Here is a 19,281-nt window from a genome sequence, read left to right on the forward strand (position 1 = left end):
CAGAACAAAAATCATCTTGCAGGCAAGTTCTGGTCATCAGTTCAGTGTTGTAGGCCACTTCTCTCTTTTCCAGTGAAGCTTGCTAGGGCTCTTGAGATGATAAGAAAGCCCAGGCAGTAGATATCTATTTGTAGCAGTGTCTTCCTCATCTGAGGAAAGCCAGATTGGAATTCCTGGGATCTTCATTGGAAGTAATTTCTGATGTGTTTTCAAAGAAGTTGGTGGTGGTGGTGGTGTTTTAGGCAGTTCCTTTTTCCATATATTGTCCTGTTTTAGATTTATGTTGCTGTATCCAGAAAATACCTGACTAATCACCAGTTTTCCATTATATTCAGGTATTCTACAAGAGCCTATGTTTTGGTTGATTCAAATCATATGATGAAATTTCAGAAAAATTAAAAGTGACAAGAGGAAGTTACATTTTCCTGCTGAAAAGGAAGCTGATGGGTTCAAAGTGGCAGACGTTAAAGATGATAATAGTGGAATTCTGATTGAGCTTCAATGTCTATTTTCACATAAAAAAACATCCGTTGGGTCTGACCAGTGGTTCTTCTAGCCCAGTACTCTGTCTCAGGTGCTTTAGAGAAGCACCACATCTGTAGCTATTAGAGAGGCTTTTTAACTTCATGGGAAGTAATGCTGTATCCTTCCTCTATGGACAGTGATGACAGCTCCCAGGTAACAGTTTTGTAATGGATCGCTGAGCTGAGGTCAGGTCAGTTCACTTCATCTCTTTCCCGTAGATCACTGAGGTAGGATTCCTTCTGCCCATGACAAGAGGTTTCTCAACTATGGGGTATCAGCACCTTTAAAATCTTTAGTGTTCATAAATTCACTTTACCCTTCATTTATTTTACTGGTTTATTTATGTTATTACTTATTTTAGCGCTTGACAACATCATATCCTGGAGAACAGAGAGACACTGTCCTGCAAGCCTACATCAGTAATGACCTCCTGGATTGCCACAGCAACTGTCAGGTCAGATGGAGATGGTTTTCCTCCAAATTCTATGTGATACCACTCATCTGTTTCTGTGAAGTACTGATTAAAAAATGTTATCACTCTCTGGAAGGAGAGGGGGAAGTAGTGGTTCCGAAATCATGCAATACATTTAACTTCTGCATCCCAATGTTTAAATGTTGACGGGTAAAACTTTGCATTACAGAAGCTCTCAATGTAGATGCAGTTCTTGTAGACAAGTGGAAGATTGTCACCTTTCCTGGTGGTTGATGTCTCTCAATACCTCTGTGGAATATCTGATTATGCACTTGTAATAGCATATTCAACAGTATTTCTGTGAATTTGGAATGAATTGTTACCTTTCTTTAGAAAAGGGATTTGCTGGTATGTTCATTTTGAAAAGTTGCTTCAGTCACTGATGATTCAACACTATTGCTAACAAAAGTGCAACTTTTTTCATTTGTAACAGTGAATTTTGTGCATAGTTGAGTTCCTCCGTTGTTTGAAGTGTGGGCTTACTTGTTACGTTGTGGCTTGTTGTGTTGTCCTTGCAACAGTAACCTGTACCACTAGAAAAGTTAAAGGATTATTAAATCAATTATCTGTTTTTCTCCCTGTAAATTTCTGTAGGAGGAAAGGTAGTATAAGTAATACCTGAAATAAACCAGATTTAAAATAGTTTCATTTGCAGTGTGATGTTCTTGGTAAGTTACTGAGCTTTCCCACACTTTTACTTGTCAAACAAAACCATCCCTGTTCAGGTTAGCATTGCTGCATTAAAGTCTGTCAACAAAATTAAAAGATTTTTTTTTTGTCACTGACTAAATATTAATTTTAGATATCAGCTTTAACTGATAACTGTATTGGTTCATTATAATTCTCACCCTACACCGTGGAGCTTAATGGTGTTTTAACAGGCTGAGCTGAGAAGCTGTTATTTGCTTATTTGTTCATTTTCCAAATCTCTCTCAGCCTTCTGCCAATAAAAAGAGAAGCCAGGAAATTTTAAAGCATATTGACATTATTTAAGATATTCATATGCATTCAAAGTTTGTTTGCTGTGAAAATTTAATGAAGCTTTTAAAACATTATAGAAGACTAACTTTATTTTTTCCTCCTTTGGTGAGTTTTTATTAACGTATACCTTCTTTTTCAGAGAAGTGTCCTCAAATTATTGCATTCTAAGAGTGAGGTAGTCAGACAGTATATGGCAAGACTCATCAATGCTTTTGCTTCACTGGCAGAAGGTAAGAGATTCACTGCAAAAAAATAATACAGCATTTTCATATAATGCTGGCTTATAGGTACTTCACAAGTGCATGTCACTGCATGTGGAAATTTAGAGCCTTGTTTGCACCCTTTTTCTATGGATTCATTGTCTTTGTTACATGCATTCAAAACAGTTCTTCAGTATCTGGAAAGTTTTCATTTTGACACTGTATATTCAGCATTTATGACTTCTTTTGATGATTTGTGGTCTATGTGGGAACTTACCCAGGTGCTGCCTGTAATATAGCTTTCAGTCTCTTCATGAGCCTTAAAAAGAAAAAAAGAAGAAAAATCTCCATTAATTAAAGGTCTGTAAGCAGACCTGCTACCAGGTTGTGCAACAGTAGTTAGTGCAGCTGCTCTTGCATCTTCCTGGACCTCACCTTGAATACATCTTTGTGCATCACTGCTAACTGGTTGTAAATATATGCAGTTTTTTGTTATATATATCTGCAGGAGCATACATGTCCCAAATTAGACCTTGGTTTGGTGCAACTTAAGGAGATATGTATTGCTAGGAACTGAAATCCTATTTCAAGTCAATAGCAGTAGGGCACTGAGCTCTTTGAACATCTCTGTTCTTTTCCTAGAGTGTACAGATCTGTGATAGATCAGAAAACATGTACTGAAGGGGCATAGTGGATTCTGTCTGGTATTAACTTAGCAAGCCGGGGCCTCCAATGCCCCATGTGGCTGGATTGAGTGCAATTGGTCTGCTAGACAACTCGTTTGTGCAGGTTTGTTTGGGTCTTGGCACAAGATTGTGACTTGTCAAGAAGAAACTGAGGTCAATCCTGCTTACTTTTCCAAGGAGAGGAGTTTTTCTGTCATAAGCTGATATCTCAGCATCTGCTCTTTCATCGCTTTTTGCACCAGGTCGTGTCTACCTTTCTCAGAACCCAACGTTGCTGCGAATGCTGGAGGAGAGACTGAAAGCTGAAGACAAGGATTCCCTTACATGGGAGAATGTTCTGGGGGCTCTGCAGAAATTCAGCCTCAGGTGATGAAAGCACAGCACGCAGTGGTGACAGCAGGAGAGGAAATGCAGGCTAGTTAGACTCTGTTCAGGGAGGAAAGAAGAGCACTTGATTTTCCCATAACAATCATCAGAACCTTTGATGACTGATGAAAGCAGTGTCATTTATGATGGAGGAGAACTCAGTTTTGCTAACTGAATTAACCTAAATTCCTACCAGCTGTCAAGACTCAAGTAAATGTACATCAGCTATAGCCTCGTGTGCTTTTATAGGTATTCCTTAATTGAACAAAGTGAAAATCTTCATGTAGACAGTTCTGAAGATCCTACATAGAAAAAAAGAGTTGCATTACATTCCAAAGCGTAAGGTTTTCATTATCGTCTCTGCAAACATTTTTTAGGGATTTCATTCTCATCCTGTTGATCCTCTTTCCTGGAGCTGTCTATGCATGGACGGTCTTGTTTCTTACTTTTGCATTAGCAGTCTGACTCAAAGGCCCACCACAAAAGAAATACCAAGCAAAAGCAATAAAGGGCATGATGTTGCTCTCATTTATCAAATAAATATGATCTAGGAACTCTGTTTTCACAGTACTCATGAGGAATATCAAGCCCTGAATTGTTAACTAAATGTGAGGACATAGATGGATGTGTTTAGATCTTGTTACTTTCATTCATGTTTATTCTAAATTAAGACTGCAAGTGTTGATGAGTTTTTTTATTTGCTTGTTTGGCCTTGTTGAAGAGTAAGGGTTGCTTTTGGATTTGCCTCATTTCGAACTTGTCTGGATGGAGCACATGTAAATGTGCTTTGGGTAAATTTCTGGACTGCTTCCTGACATGATACTTTACACGTATTTGAAATGAAAGAGGATAAATTTTCATACCCTACTGCTTGAAATCGTAAACCAATCTTTAGAGAAAATGATTTTTCTATTAAAGCAGTTGTCAATAGTACAAGTTAGTTTGAATTTTGGGACCTAGGAACTAAGCTATTGAAAATTTGAAAGTTTTTTACGTTCTAAAAAGTAACAGTTAATCTTGTAGAAGGTTAGTTCCAGGCACTTGACATGAAGGACTGACTTTTCTTTTCTTTTTTTTTTTTTAAATATATATAGGGTCAGATGCTCACTTGTTTTGCTCAGTCCATGCCATAGACCTATTGCAAGATCCGGGACTGAGAAAGTGTAGGAGCTTTCAGGAGTAACCCAAATCTCAAGTACTAAGATGAGGAAAATACCTGCTTTGATCTCTGTAATCTAGACTCACTGCACACTGGAAATTATATGATTAAAAATGGTGCTCTTCAGTAAGAGCTTTCTACCAGTATATACCTTTTTTTTTGTATTGTAAAGCTAAAATGAGGAATTTCTGTTGTAGGATATCACAGGTGACCACCTGGCACTTTATTCAGTATACTCTTATAGGGCAACTGCAGGTTGAGTTAAAGGAATATATGATTTAAGAATCTCTAGAGAAGATAGCAAATAGATTTAAGCAAAAAATCTCTTTTGTCAAATCAACAGTGCAAAAGTGCTATAGTGCTATGACTACCTATGGCAGAGGAAGAAATTTATTTGTTTTATGGATATGTTGTGTGTAACTTTTTTTTTTTTACCAATTTTAAAACAATTGAAAATGCAATTTTGGAGTTAGAAGCCCTAGAAAATGATGAAGAAACTTACCTCAGCAGTTTGCAGGTTTAAAAACATCAAAGAAAACACAAAAAAAACCAACCCATTCAACAACATTTTAGTTCTCTAACCCTGTGGAAATCTACATCTTCAATTTCTTCAGGCTTTGTTAAGTCCTCGGTTTAATTCTACCAAAATGGGAAGTTTGAGGGGTTTTTTTGTTGACAGGCTAGCGTATAGCAGGTAGTTGAAGTAGAGTTTTAATGTGCTTATATTAGCCATAAATCTATTTGAAAGCTGTTTATGATGTGGTCTGATTTTTGTGGCCTTTTGTTTTTCAATCCTAGGCGTGCACTGCAGTCAGCAATGATCAAAGATGGGCTCATTTTCTGGCTGGTTGATGTTCTAACAGATACAGATTGCCTGTCTGATTACACGCTGGAGTATTCTGTTGCCTTGCTCATGAATCTTTGTCTGCGGAGTGCAGGTGTCTTACATTTTGAATTGCAATCTTATTCCAAGAAATGGATAGGGAAGATTGTGAATTCTTTTTTTCTCTTATACCTGGATTCTTTCAAGAGACTATAATTAGTAGCAGGGACTCCTATAACCAGAGATATTTGAGTGTTGTAAGCAATGCTTTTGAGCAGATCTCTTTCCTAAGAATCCCAAACTATGGAGGTTAGCTTGACCAAAATCTAAAAAATTAAGAAAACAGTTAATCAATGGAACTCTCTAAGGTTTGTTTCTTTTTTCATACCCATATGTGAGGACTGCCATTCCTCCATTCCAGGCCTACTTTTCAAAGGGCGCTTTTCACTTGTGTAAGAGATTTGTTTGTATAAAAAAGTCAGAACTGACTTGATCCGTAATGGGAAGGAGCTTAACCTTCACCTTGTGGAGTGAAAAACTTGCGTACTTTGCTTCTACAGCACAGAGATTCCCCCCAGGAAAATAAGGTCCTGTCTATGTCCAAGAGACTTAAAAGAAGCTTAAAGTAAGTTTCCTTTTAAAAGGAAAGTAAAGTAAGGGTCAAAAATCAACTGCTTGCCTTAAGCAAATTAATGTCTTTGTTAAACTTTTAAAAATCCCTTTGTGTTTTATCCTGTCCAAGATTAGAACTGTGTAAATCCAGAGTAACTCCACTGATTTCAGTTCATTTATGCTGAGCAGCATTTGGCAGGACAAGGAACAGTATTGCTCTGTGTAAATTATATTTAATACTGATTTTAAGAAGTAAGCAGCTTGCTCTGATCTGTTATGTTTTTTTCAATAATGTTTATATTTTCTTTCTTTGCAGGGAAGAAAACATGTGCAAGGATCGCAAACCATGTGCTCAAAGTTCTCTCTGATCTTCTTGGCCATGAGAATCATGAGGTATTTGTACAGCAAACTCTGGGTTAAGGAAAAGGTGAAAAGAAAAATCAAAGATTAAAAAAGCAAGAAAGAAATGGAAAAAAAGTAAATTGAGTTTGTTTCCCTTGTTAGGCCCTCATGTAATTAGGCTGTGTGAAATTTTCCTAAAATTCATAATTAATTTTTTTTTTTTTTTGTTGGGCACTGGTCTTTCTAGACATGATTATGTCTTCCTTTAACAAATGTTGGCAGCTAAGAAAGTAAGTTGTTTAGATGCATAGTTATTATGCAGTCCATGTGCCTTCTTGATTGCAGTTTCTGATGCTGTTTAAATGTCATCTCACACCAAATCATCTCAAGCTCAGCTAGTTCATTAGATGAACAATGTGTGGTGCAAGCCATTATGCAAAACATCAGGTGCAAAGAAGCAAATTTGGTCGTAGTTTTGAGGAATATTATAAGAAAGCAGTACACTTGTGACATTCAAACCCTAATATCTTTTTATCTACCACTTCATTTAACCTGCCACTTAACCCTTTTGTGGGTCAAATTTCTTTTCTGTCTCCAGACATGCTTGCATCTTAGATGCTAAATTAGACTACCTCAGAGGAAAATGGTAAAAATTATTAGTTATTTCTACCTAATATCTGCTGTCTGCTGTATAAAGCATTGCTTCAGCTGTCTCTGTGGAGGGTCACTTCTTTAACCATGGAGTAAAAATTCAAGGCAGGAGAAATTGCAGGCAAATATTGTATGAAGTTGAAATCATAGGGTGGCAGAATTTTTACCAGGGTATTTTAGACTGATTCCTTGATGATTGTGCAAGGTGCAATGAAATGTAAAATCTGGTGTCTTGTGTTTAGATACAGTGATTGTATAATCGCTTTTTTTGTTTATCAGTTAACTGAAAATAGAGAATAAATTTGAATCAAGTGTTTACTCTGTATTTTATGAATTCATGAGAGGATGTAGGTCATGTTTTGATCAAGATGAAACTTGGCATATCTTTATTGTACTCTTTCACTAGCTTTGTTTTTGTGAATGATTAGTGTTAATACAATACACATTAATACAAAATAACACCGCAGTCGCTATACTGAAGTATTTAGAAAATGCTGTCATACTGTTGAGTCTGTGCCTTAGAATGGCCTTTAAATTTCTCTCAGAGGGTGCATTCTTACAACCTAGTTTACACCAGCTCAGCTCATAGAAGTTTTGTTATCAAAATCAAAGATAGAAGGCAATGTTCTTGGGTGCAGGGAGAGTCTTCTGAGCAGCTGTGGAATCTTTGTGTAAATCCCAGTCAAGTCACTTATCTTTCCTTGCTTCCCTTGCTCCCAACCTAACTCATTCATTTTTCCAAGGTATAGATAGAGGATGACTGAAAATCTTAGTGCTCCAACAATAACTGGCCTATTCAAGGGGTCACATAAGTGCTGATGAAACTAGTTTGACAGATCTGGTGGCTTTCACTAGCCATACTAAAGAGCTTTCATGCTAGCTGGTTTGTTTTTTTCCTCTGCTGAGGGAGAGTAACAGACAGCAGAGTCAGAGGACGTTTGAAGCTGCTACAGCTTTTATCATCCTGCCTAAGGCTACAATGCTTGAAGCCTCTCTTGAGCTCATACTGACACAGTCTTGTCCCTGCTCTTTGTCCTATTTTTTGTACTGCCTCTAGTGTTTGTCAGAAACTAACCTTTTTTTCGATTTGTTTTTCTTTGGGTTTGTTTTTTTTTTTAGGGCTAGGTCAATTTGCAAGAATACATTTTCAGAAGGGATGGGGGGAAGTCTGCATGCAGCAATACTGATTTAGATCAACCATGTCACACTATATTTGCATCTTGAAAGTTCACTGCTTCCCAAGTGGGAATTTTTGCAAGTGCAGGCTAGTCTGCTTAAACTCTCTGAACATAGTTGTTCTGCACCTTTGTTCTTAAATTTTGCTTATAGTCAACTGGTGTGAATGTAAAAGTTTTTCGTAGTGGTATGACTATTTCTTCCTTTTAGATACAACCATATGTGAATGGAGCACTGTACAGCATTCTTGCCATCCCTTCTGTTCGAGAAGAAGCCAGAGCAATGGTAAGAAGTGCTGCTTTGCATAGCACAAAGATCAACGTGTATGCCAAAGATGGCATGCATGCAGGTACGTGTTGAGCAGCGTGCAGCAGGGTTATGAGGTGGGAGCCATGGCATTTGAGAAGGGAATCCAGAGAAGGCCTCCACCTTTGATATTCAGGAAGGTATGAATGTATGTCTCAAACAGTTTTTCCATATTTGCCGGTCTTTTCCCAGAAGAGGATCCGCAGTAATGTGAAGGATTCTATCTAAATTATAAATTAAAGGTGCTATTTTAGAATAGTATTGTACACCTAGCATTTCATAAAGTGGATGTGGTCCAGGAGACGCTTTCAGATGACTTGCTACTTCTTCCCCTTATTTAACTCTTCCTGCACCAGTGAATAGCCTCTAAGAGGATGAGTTCCTCTTGCTGCTTTTGTTTCTGCCCAGTATAGACATGGTTAGCTGGGGAAGGCATCAGGAGGAAGGTTTTAGCAGAACTAGGAATTGATCTCCTGTGAAAGTTAGTCTAATGGTAATGAATGTGTTTTGACTTATGGATTTGAGGAAGCCTCGGATAGCAGTGTATCTTTCTATTTAAGGATTAACCTAGAGAGTTATGCAGACATAATTGTTGTCAGATGTTTTACCTCACAAAGCACAGAGAATTGGAAGTCATCTTAAATGATTAAAGACATGTCATCAAGCGTATCAAGGGCCACAAAGAGAGAATCTGGGTTTAAAAGAAGGTCAAAGTAGGTCCTGCTTTTTGCTTTCTGTCTCTGAACCTTGCACTGTTGTATCTGTGAATGTAAATTTGCCCTTTTCTGTTGATTACTGTGTACTGAGTTTAGAAGACAAAAGCAGAAGATCTATTGTAAAAATTTGCTGTTCATCATGGATGTGTCTGTATTTAAACCAAGAAGCAATCTAGACAGCGTAATTCTTTTGTCTTTGGGAAGCTTATGGACAAACTGGACACAGTGGCTTGTTTCACACTACCTTTGTTTTTCCTGACAAAACAATGACATTTTCGCTAACAAAACTCTGTCACTGTGGTCACATGAAATACTAATCTAGCAATGTTTTCCACTACATCCAGGGAATGGAAGAAATTCTGCGCTGCTTTATCAAGGAAGGAAATGCAGAGATGATCCGACAGATTGAATTTATTATCAAGCAGCTCAATTCAGGTCAGAAGAACAGATGCAACTATCTGAACTGTAAATCTTTCACAAAAGCCGTAAGAAAGCTCATGTTTTTACTTGGCATTGAAACTCTCAAAGAATAACAATAGTGTGAGGGTCTAAGAGAGGGTGAATAATGAATGTCAGGACTTGAATGTCAGATGTATTTTAACATTTCCTTTTGTGTTACAATTATAATGAAGAAATAAAAGGCTGAGTAGGTCTCAATTCCAAAGTTTTGGGACTGTAAATAGAATGACATAGACTGTTTTCTTTCATATTAGTGGCCTCCCAGTAATGAGACTGCTGTCAACCACAAAAACAGGTGATACAATTTGTAAAGCAGGGTTTAGGGACTAGGTCTGTCTCTGCTCACCTCTTGTTCTGTTGAAGAATGTAGCTTTGTTAATCTGAAATGGCTTATCCTGAAATGGGGGCAGAGACCATCCTTTTTGGAGAGTATGTCGATGGGTCCTAGGAGTTGTAGCTGCTGTGTTAATACAGACAAGTATGAGGAGGTGGAGTATTTATTATGTTTTCTATTCCCTGTGGCTGAAAAGAAGGCTGAAGAAAGAGAAAGCAAATAACGAAAAGGAGATAAATTCTGATTAAATCTTTCTGTACAGTAAAAATAGAACAAGTTTGACTGCTTTCTCAGGCTTTTGGAAAGAGCAGAAGACAGCATATCTTATGGTCCTGGCTTGTAAAAGAACAAATAAAATATTTAAGCACTATATTGCCACTATGCAATATTCGTTCATCAAAGTTAAAAATCACTTCTTCTGTGAATGGTATTTTTAAAAGGTTTTGTCAGATTGGGAAGTAAAAGTTGAGCATATGTATTTCCAGTATAAGCCTGGCTGCTTTTTTTCTACAGAAATGAGTTTGTCCAAAAGTTACAGTAAGTATTCTACATGAATACTTTCTTTTTATGTATAAAAGCACTATAATATTGAAGTGTTTGTAGGGAGAAGTAAAGTCTTTTATTAAAAATTAATTGAAAAATAGACGAACTTGCAAGTGCACACTTTTGTTCAAGTCTTGTCAGTAAATATTCTGAGACATCATAGTGGGATTTATGAGAAAAGAACTATTTCAGAGTGTTTCTGTTTCTACCATTTTCCCAAATATGTGTTGATTTCAGTGATTTCTAGATTGCTTTATAGGAGCAAATAATTCCAGTAGCTGTCCTGAAAAGAATGGGATGTCTATATGAGAAGCAAGCTAAATCTTACTGCTGTAAAAGAGAAGCAATAACTAGAGATTCTGTTAAGTTGCACAGGAACTCTTACACCTCTTGTTTTGCTTCTTTCTAGAAGAGCCATTGAATGATAGTATTGTGTCTGATGATGAAGAGGAAGAGGAAGATGAGGAAGTAAGTTTAAAGGCCTCCAGGCACCTTTTAGAAAAATCCCTAACCTTCTAGAAAGAAAATATTTGTTTCAGTAAGCCAGACTTTGTTTTTTTGGGTGGATTTTTTCATTTGGTTTGGTTTTTTTTTCCTTTTATTCAATTACCAGGGTGTATTAACAAGAAAATTTGATCCGTTTCTGTTCCCTTATCTTTATTTGAAGTTCTACTCTTTTATTTTGGCAAGTCACCACCTCTGTGATAAATAAAAGATGATAGCTTGAAGTAAGTAAAGAGATGAGTTAATGTAGCAGTAGAAATCTTGCTTTCAAGCAGACCTGTGTTAGCAGTTAAAAATAAAGGAAGCAAATGAACCAGTATATTGCTAGAATAGTTTATAAACAGGTTGTTACATTTTCATAAAATCTGTTCAAGCTGTGAAGACTTCTTTTGCTGTTTAGAAACTTTAAAATATATTTAATAAAATGTTTGCATGTAATGAAGGAAAACAGTAATTGCAAAGTAAGAAATAAGTCCTATTAAAAAAAAAAGAAAGTAAACATGAGAAACTGTCATAGTTATAAATTGCTTAGCTGTGTATTTCTAGCTCTGCTAATAAATGCATTTTATACCGATACTTCAGCGTTTTTTAAGAACCCGTCTGAATAGAATAATGAGATCCCAGGTGTAGCAACACAGCATATTTGATCATCTAAATTAAAAAGCAAAGCAAGGTGTAAATGATGCATGGGAAATGTTAAGCCCAGTCTTCACTGGTGATGTTGCTGTTGCTACGTTGCCCTAAGCGCACAGGGAGGGTTTGGAAATACACCGTGTAGGCATTGACACGGGAGTTTGATCTGAAAGAAGTCTATCACGTAGCACATTTCTTTTATTGAAAAGTATTGCATGAGAAATTTAGAGCGGCAGCTATGGCAGATGTCCTTGGAACACTGTTTGAGCATATTTAGATGGGTGTATATGTACACGTACATTTATACCATGAGATCAGTGACAGAGAGTGATCTCTGCAAAACGTTCTTGTATTAGAAATACTATTGGAGAACATATTTGCTGAAAACCAAGTGTTTAGACAAAAAGTAAGTTTTTGTCCCAAACCAATAAAGAATAAAACATATAAAACTTACCAAATCAGTTGTGTCCATGTTCTACTAGCTTGTTAATGCAAATGCTAGCAAATGGTGATGACCATGCTATGGTGTAAAACTTGCCTTGTTACTGCAGGGTGACCGAGTGCATTTTCAAGTGCACATTGAGCCTTTTATGTTTTGAAAGTGGTGAAAAATCTAAGTATCCCGCTTGTAAAAGGTGTGGTGTGCTCTCAGCTGCCGTGAAGTGCAGCACCTTGCAGGATCCAGCCTTTGCCTGGCAGTGTCCAGGTAAGTTTTGCACTGGTTGCATTATTTAGCTAGTTTCTGTGTTGTGGCACAATAGGTGGTGAACATGTGAACTAATTACCCTTGTGACTTTGCCAAAATCTAGAGCTATGTGGAAATTCTAAATTTAGAGCTACAAGGAAGTTTTATTTAACAATCAGCTCTCTCCCTTTTGTTCTAAGGGATTACAGTAAACTGTGTTTTCTAACAGGATTAGATTATTGTAATTGCTTCACCTTCTGCAGTCCTGAAGTGAGTTTTCAGTAGTCTTTCCACTCCTCTCACCCAAATTCAGTGCTTGATGTGCAAGATGAACTTTCTGGGGATTAATCATTGTAACTTCCCTTTGTTTAATATGCTGCTTAACACCTTTTAACTGATGTTCCAAGGCTTTGAGTTCTTAGGTGTATCGCGAGAATCCAAGGTAGTGATATTTTCGGTTGAACTCCAGTGTACTTTTTTGAAGGATCCTGTGTTCTTTTGGGAAAGCCAACATAAGGAACTCCTTCATGAAAGGTGTGGCATTGAATTGCACAGTAGTGTTGAACACTTTCATTACTTTACTCGCTCCTGGGAGTGAAAGCAAGGTGAATTCTCCTATTCAGTCATACCCCTCCCAGACAAATTGCTGCTGCTCGTGATCGCAGCCAAGGCTCTAGGCCAAATAATTTTACAATGCATTCTTACCACTGAACCATCATGTGATTTAAAACAAACTTCTGTCACTACTTATTATTTGACTCAAAAATAACAGTAGGCTTTTGAAACAGAGAAGTGTCTGATTCCAGTTTTTCATTAGCTTTGCCATTATATTAAAAAGAAAAAGTCTTATTAAGCCAATTTAAAACTGTTTCTAGCGTAACATTAATTGTGGCATGTTCTAAATCCTTGTTAGTGCTGGAAACTCTGATTCTGTTCTGCAAGGAGGCCTGGTTTCTTAGTCCCTCAGTTTAGAAAATATAGTGCACAAAGAGCATAGCAGCAAAATGCTACACAAAATGCGTAATGTTGTTACTTTGTTAAATAAGCAAAGATTTTTTGACTCGCTGCCTCAATGCTTGGAGCCCTTTTGTATTTTGGAAATGCTGTGAGTTACTCTTCTTTGATGGGGTTCTATGATAACATCTGATGTTGTGATCTGGCAACAGAAAGTTTTGGAAAACCTTATCAGAGGTCTTGCCTTTATGTAACTTTTAAAAACTACTACAGACTGAATGTATTTCAGAATATGTCCATGTATTGACAGTTTAATGACATGCACTCCGACTGCTTACTGATATTATAATGTGTTGCTGGTCTACTTAATATCAATATCTATACCTGCACAATATAAGAAACAACAAAAAGACTCTTTTATACAGACTTAGTTTGCAGGTTTTGCCCCAGCTTTTGTTTCCAAGAGCGTGTGAAGGCTCCTCGTTTGTTACTATTACCTTTCATGTTTTTTTCCTTTTTTCTGTGTTCAATTTAGAGTTGTTGAATTCTGGCTTGGCTTTGAGCAGATCTTATGGTAATGACTACTTTCTCCTAAACACTGCTGCCAAGACGTGGTTTAGCCTGTTGGAGGATAATTCTGGGATTTCTAAGGACATCATACACTTAGAAATTTAAGATTCTGTAATGTGTGACATTGGAGAATATAAACTGAATAAAAAATGTCTATGTGTATTCTGTTATTCAGAAATAAATTGGCTTTCGGGTTTGTCTGCTGAGCTTTAAATGAACTAGTGTAGAGCTCAGGATGCACTGACTTCCGGAGTACCTGCCCACCTTCATTACGTGAGCCATCTGGAGTGCGTTGACACCCACAGTCACAGTGCATGTTTTCTGGTGCTCAGTATTCTCTCAGCTGCTCTGTTAAATACTAACTTAATTTATCTTCAGTATTTGGTGTTCACATTTGCTTTTTATTTGACTTGGACCATCTTTAAAAGCTGCTTGTAAAAGTGAATAGGTGATATTGTAGCTCTAATTCAAAAGTTTAGTTAAAAATTTGAGCTACATTAGATAACTACACAGTGACAATCTATCAGACACCCTCTGATCCTCTGTCACTCAGCACCTGGCAATAAAAATAATAAACTATAGTGTGAAAAAACACTTCAGCTAGAGAATACATCAAAAGAAAGAGAGCTTAATTACCGACCTAATCTCAGGACTTCAAGCCATTACATTAAAGGACTTTTCTGCCAACGTCTGCTGCAGCCTGTGAGCGACAGTGAACAGGGCACCAATTGTGTTATCTTAGTGGTGGAATGATGGCGCATCTGTCAAAGCTCTTTTTCTGTACAAGGAGGCAGAAGAGGGACATATTCAGGCTGTTACCTGGTATGTTGAATAATGTCAGGCAGCAAGGCTGGCAGGAAGAGGTACTTCCCAGAAACCAGAGTTCTCTGTGTAACAAAACTGTGTCAAACAGAATATTGGAAGAGGTGGAACCTGGGAAAACCAAGGCGATCTGTGAGGAGAAAAATACATCATGCATGCAGAGAGCTGGATGAAAGAGCAGGGTGATGTTCTGATTCTAATGTGTAACGCTTTACCCAGGCACGGTGTAACTAATCTTCTGTAAAGCATCCTTGAAGAAAACTGTTAGCTCTTGATGCTGTCTTAACGTACCATATAAAAAAAAAATTTCCACTAAGCTATTTATAAAGCTAGTCTTTGCAGCTTTTGGGTTTTTTTTTTCAAAGTACAGTATATTGTAGTGTTTGGAGTGGGTTTTTTTTATTACTTTGCTTGATATAGATGATTATTGCCTAGTCTACAAGTGTTTATCTGTTTTTTTCCATTATCTGGGTTATTTTTCACAGCTACACAGCTTTTCAGGTAAGTAGGAGCTGATTGTAACTTACCTTGCCTTGGAGAGAAAGGCAGATTGAACATCTTCCTGAGGTCCTATACACCCTTATCTCTTGTGGCTGAGAGTCTAGAGAATGCATCTTTAGGAGGATGAAGAGGATTAGCAGTCTGGTATCTTCAAAGCACTTACAGAAGAACTAGGTTAATTATTTAGTCCATGCATAAACAAATAAGTTATGGAAAAAAATAATACTCTGAACTTCAGAACACTGTGTGGATTATTGGCAGTGTTTCTGTAACTGCTTCAGTTGTTCATGTGCAGGCATCTGATGTCTCAAGATTACCTAGGGTGTCGAAAACACCCGCACAAGGCTGTCAGGTGTGACCTGGGAGCCGCGGAAGGCTTGTCTGAGCGATGGTAGTCTTGTTGCTTTGTACCAGATAAAGACTGGAATCAGTTGGCCGTTTCCATTGTAGGAAATTCCTTCCCTGCGTACACTTCCAATGTTTTTTCCTTATGCTGTTTTTGTAGAGCGCTGTCCAAGCATCTATATTATTGACCAATCTCTGTGGCAAAGGATGTTTCTTACTTTCACTATTTAAAACTATTTGAGTCTAAAGCGAAACTGCTTTTCGTTTTCTTTGTGCGCCAGGGCTCAGCAAAGCTCGGTGGCCATTGTTTTTAATGAAGTTTATGCCAGGCTCTCTATATTACCATTACAATACATGTTAGTAGGACGATCCATTTACTTTTTCTGGCAGTGATTTACGTTTACTGTCACAGCCCGTTTCCAAAGCAGAGCGTGTTTTCTTCATCTGGGGTAGGGCTTATTTAGGCTATCTCGTGCAGCACAGAAGAGAATTCTTTCCAGCAGCAAAACACAAGGGAAAATACTCTCTTGTTCTTGTATTACTACTTTTGATTTGCTGGAGAACTTCTGTGAAAGATGAATCAGCCATGATTATACTAGAAATAGGCAGAGGAGAGTGAATTCTTGGTACTTTTCACTTGAGAAGTTGATTACATTTGTTTTTGTGGAATAAAGTCAACAGAGGATTGTTTCCTTCTCGTGTGATATTTGTATCCTAAAGTACTCATTCCAAGAATTTTGTACCAGCCCCATATTGTCAGCTTTAAAGCTTCCTTGCAAACCTGAGTAGCTGCTGCTGCTTCACATAACTCTAAAACCAGCTGCTGTCGGGCACCTGTGGTCTCACCTTTCAGGAACCACTGCTTTAGGAGGGGTTTTCAATGTCCAGCAATAAGGATTTTTTTTTGTCATGAGCGATTAAAAATTATGCCTCTTTCAAGAAAATGGGTAATAAAATGTTTGGGGGATTTTCTTCCTTCTTGAGGAATACACAGCAATAAATTACTTCAGTGTTTTTGTCAAGGTAAAGGGATGTACTCCAAAGTGCTGAATACGCATATGAGCATTTCAATTTCATGGAAAGCTAGCATTTGTTCAGGAAAGACTATGAATTGGTTTAAGGTGTGGTTACTTTACTTTTACTGCTAATTGTTATTGTCTGACTTAAATTTATGCTCAGATGATACTGATACATAAAAAGATCCAGACAAGTTTTCTGTCAAGTTTCCTTCCATCCTCTTTGCTTGAATGATAACTTTCTTGTGTTTTTGTTGTTGTTGTTTGTTTGTTTGGGGTTTTTTCGTTGTTGGTTTGTTGGGGTTTTTTTTAGAATTGACTTACCTTAAGTTTGGGGTTTGTGTTTTTGTTGGTTTTGTTGGTTTTGTTTTTTTTTAAAAAAAAAGAGTAGCCTTTTCTCAGCCTCCAGTGTGGCTGAGAAATGCCATCAGGTGGGTTTTTTTCAGTCTGTACTGTATGACTAGATTGACTTGGGCAGATCTGCAGGAACTGAAACTCCAAACTTTATACTGGCTGAAATGCACTGACTTTTGAAATGCATACTGTACTTTTTGGCAAAGTGTTTGTGGAAAAAGGAGTGGTTTTTTTTCTCTTAGGGTTCTTTAGTTTCTAGTTATATCAAAAGTTTAAGTGAGTTTGTCTCTAGATGTCTACTTTCAAGACAGAAAGTGTTTGTTCATTGCCACTTACCTGTGCAGTACTAACTGTCATTTCTCTAGAAAGTACTCATCATCCAAGTGGCTACTGAAGTGAGAAGTAAATTGGAAATGAAAACTTCTTGGAACCTGGGCTCAAATAACACACATGTTGCTGTTGCAGGAGGACCATGACATCATGGAGGCTGATCTGGACAAAGATGAGGTTTTGCAACCTCAACTGGGAGAACTCGCAGGAGAGAAGCTGCTAACAACTGAGTACTTGGGAGTGAGTACTGCTCACTAACATCTTGAAATAAGTTAATTTGCTGGATTAAATGTTAAATTTGAACAGTTTCATCACTTTCTAAAATCTTTCCAGATTTTAGAGCCAGGTTCTACCTGCATAGCAGTCCAGATCTTTCACAGTCGATTTTATTAGCTGCTGTTCAGAAGAAGTGGAATAAGTTTGAGCTACCCTTTCACAGGAGGTGGTCAGGCTGTGGCTTAATAATAAGCTAAAAGCAGCCTTAGGGTTCTACTGCTACATCAGTGACTTTGCCCAGCAATTTGCGTTATGTGCCCTCAAGGTAATACTGAAACACTCTGCTGGTCTGAAATTGTTTTGGGGAAGGAAAAAAAAAGTTAACTGCTCCTGCAGGCGTTGTGCCAGATCAAGTATTGTATGTCTTACCTCAAGCAGCAAAAAGCCTGTTAGTAAAAAAGTGTAAAGTAGGCACGAAAAGCATTTAGTGTGCTGTGACTAATTTGAGATAGATGTGACTGTATACCTTCTGGATCCCAGAGTCCGTAGGTCTACCAATACTGATGACAGAAATGTGACCTGAGATGAGATGTCATGGAACAGCCACTGTGATTCCAGGGAATTTTATCTAGTGACACCAGAATGCGACTTAGTTTCTGATGCAATATTTCTATAGAATTTTCTCTATGGCTCCAGTTACCTGTCTTTCCACTGCATTATCTTTTTTTTTTTTCCATTTCTTAATTTCCTGTATATCAGATAATGACTCATACTCCAAAAACCAAGAAGAAGCTGTTTCCTGGTGTCCATCAGAGTATAGACGAGCCTCTCCAGAGACCTGTGACGCCTGGTTATCACAGAAGTGTGTACCTAATGTAAGTCCAAACAAATGAGACCAAGTTGGATATTTTTAAACTCCTGTAAGAAACAAAACAATAACAACCAAAAAAAATCCAACAATGCCTGATAAATAAACCTTCCCTCCTAAAAGTGCGTTGCCATTGTCATTCCTTAAAGATAATTTAAAAACAAGAAAGGAGAGGAATATTATAGGCAGAGAAAGGTCCGTTGGCTGAGGTCACATACTTGGCATAGTTGAGTAAATGTTTACCAATCAGTTTTATTTAAATTTGCATTATATTCTGCATGTTCATAGTCCTTTCGTCTTCTCATAGTATATTCTACTGGGGAGTTGCATGGAGTGTCTAAAATGCCTGGGATCTTCCACTTTATAAGCAAGAAAGTACATTGCTCTGGGGAGATCTGCTGCCCTCCCATAAGAGAACAGATTAAAAAGAAAACGGGAAAGTCAAAAATCTTGGTATGTCAGATTTCCTGCTTTGCAAGAAATACTTTTTCCAGCAGCAGAGTCTGTGACACCTTGCTCTTGGTGTGATTTGGGTCAGAGGTAGAAGGCTGTGTTGTAAATGGAATAAAGAAACCTTACAGCATGGAGCTCCTTGACTATGCTGTGCCTTCTATTAGAACGAGTGTATCTTAATCTTTTAATTTCTGAGGTAAGACTTCTTTTCACTGTCTTGGCTGAGGAAGCAAAATATCAATGAAATCTCAAATTTAAATATTTTTTACTTTCAGTTGCATACAGTTTTGTATTCGATCAAATCCAGGTGGCTACGATACCGGCAGCAGTTTATCATGAGGATTTAATGTTTTCAATTCTGCAAATACTTAAGCTGAGAGACTACAAGTCATTGTAACAAAGTATAGATGATAGTACTCAAAAGTCACAGTATTGGTATAGCTAAGTACATTCAAATGAATGGGTAACCTGAAATACAACAGTGTAATGAAATTAGAAGTTAAAGGGGGTACATAGAAGATCATATCAGCCCTGAAGTCTGAAGACTGTCCCATGTCATCCCTCCCACCATTCTTTACTTTCATGTTCGTATTTTCTGTTTCTTAAAATACACTTTTTCCCTACTTCAGCACGGAAGATCCATACAGAAAACAGGGAGGACCACTTTAGGCTGTAGTTA

At 37.5% G+C, this 19,281-nt stretch overlaps 1 protein-coding gene across 1 annotated transcript in view; it reads left to right on the forward strand.

The window, feature by feature from the left end:
* Positions 1–19,281, forward strand: part of ARMC9 (armadillo repeat containing 9) — a 67,111-nt gene that overhangs the window by 32,275 nt on the left and 15,555 nt on the right. The window contains exons 13-22 of the mRNA XM_086618039.1: positions 887–979; positions 2,118–2,208; positions 3,107–3,230; positions 5,188–5,327; positions 6,141–6,217; positions 8,204–8,278; positions 9,360–9,450; positions 10,761–10,819; positions 17,201–17,305; positions 18,041–18,156. Of these exons, the coding sequence (XP_086474165.1) occupies positions 887–979; positions 2,118–2,208; positions 3,107–3,230; positions 5,188–5,327; positions 6,141–6,217; positions 8,204–8,278; positions 9,360–9,450; positions 10,761–10,819; positions 17,201–17,305; positions 18,041–18,156 (971 nt within the window). The remainder of the gene's footprint in view (positions 1–886; positions 980–2,117; positions 2,209–3,106; positions 3,231–5,187; positions 5,328–6,140; positions 6,218–8,203; positions 8,279–9,359; positions 9,451–10,760; positions 10,820–17,200; positions 17,306–18,040; positions 18,157–19,281) is intronic.

Source organism: Tauraco erythrolophus, chromosome 11, assembly GCF_009769465.1.
Source record: "Tauraco erythrolophus isolate bTauEry1 chromosome 11, bTauEry1.pri, whole genome shotgun sequence".
In the NCBI taxonomy this organism is placed as follows: Eukaryota; Metazoa; Chordata; class Aves; order Musophagiformes; family Musophagidae; genus Tauraco; species Tauraco erythrolophus.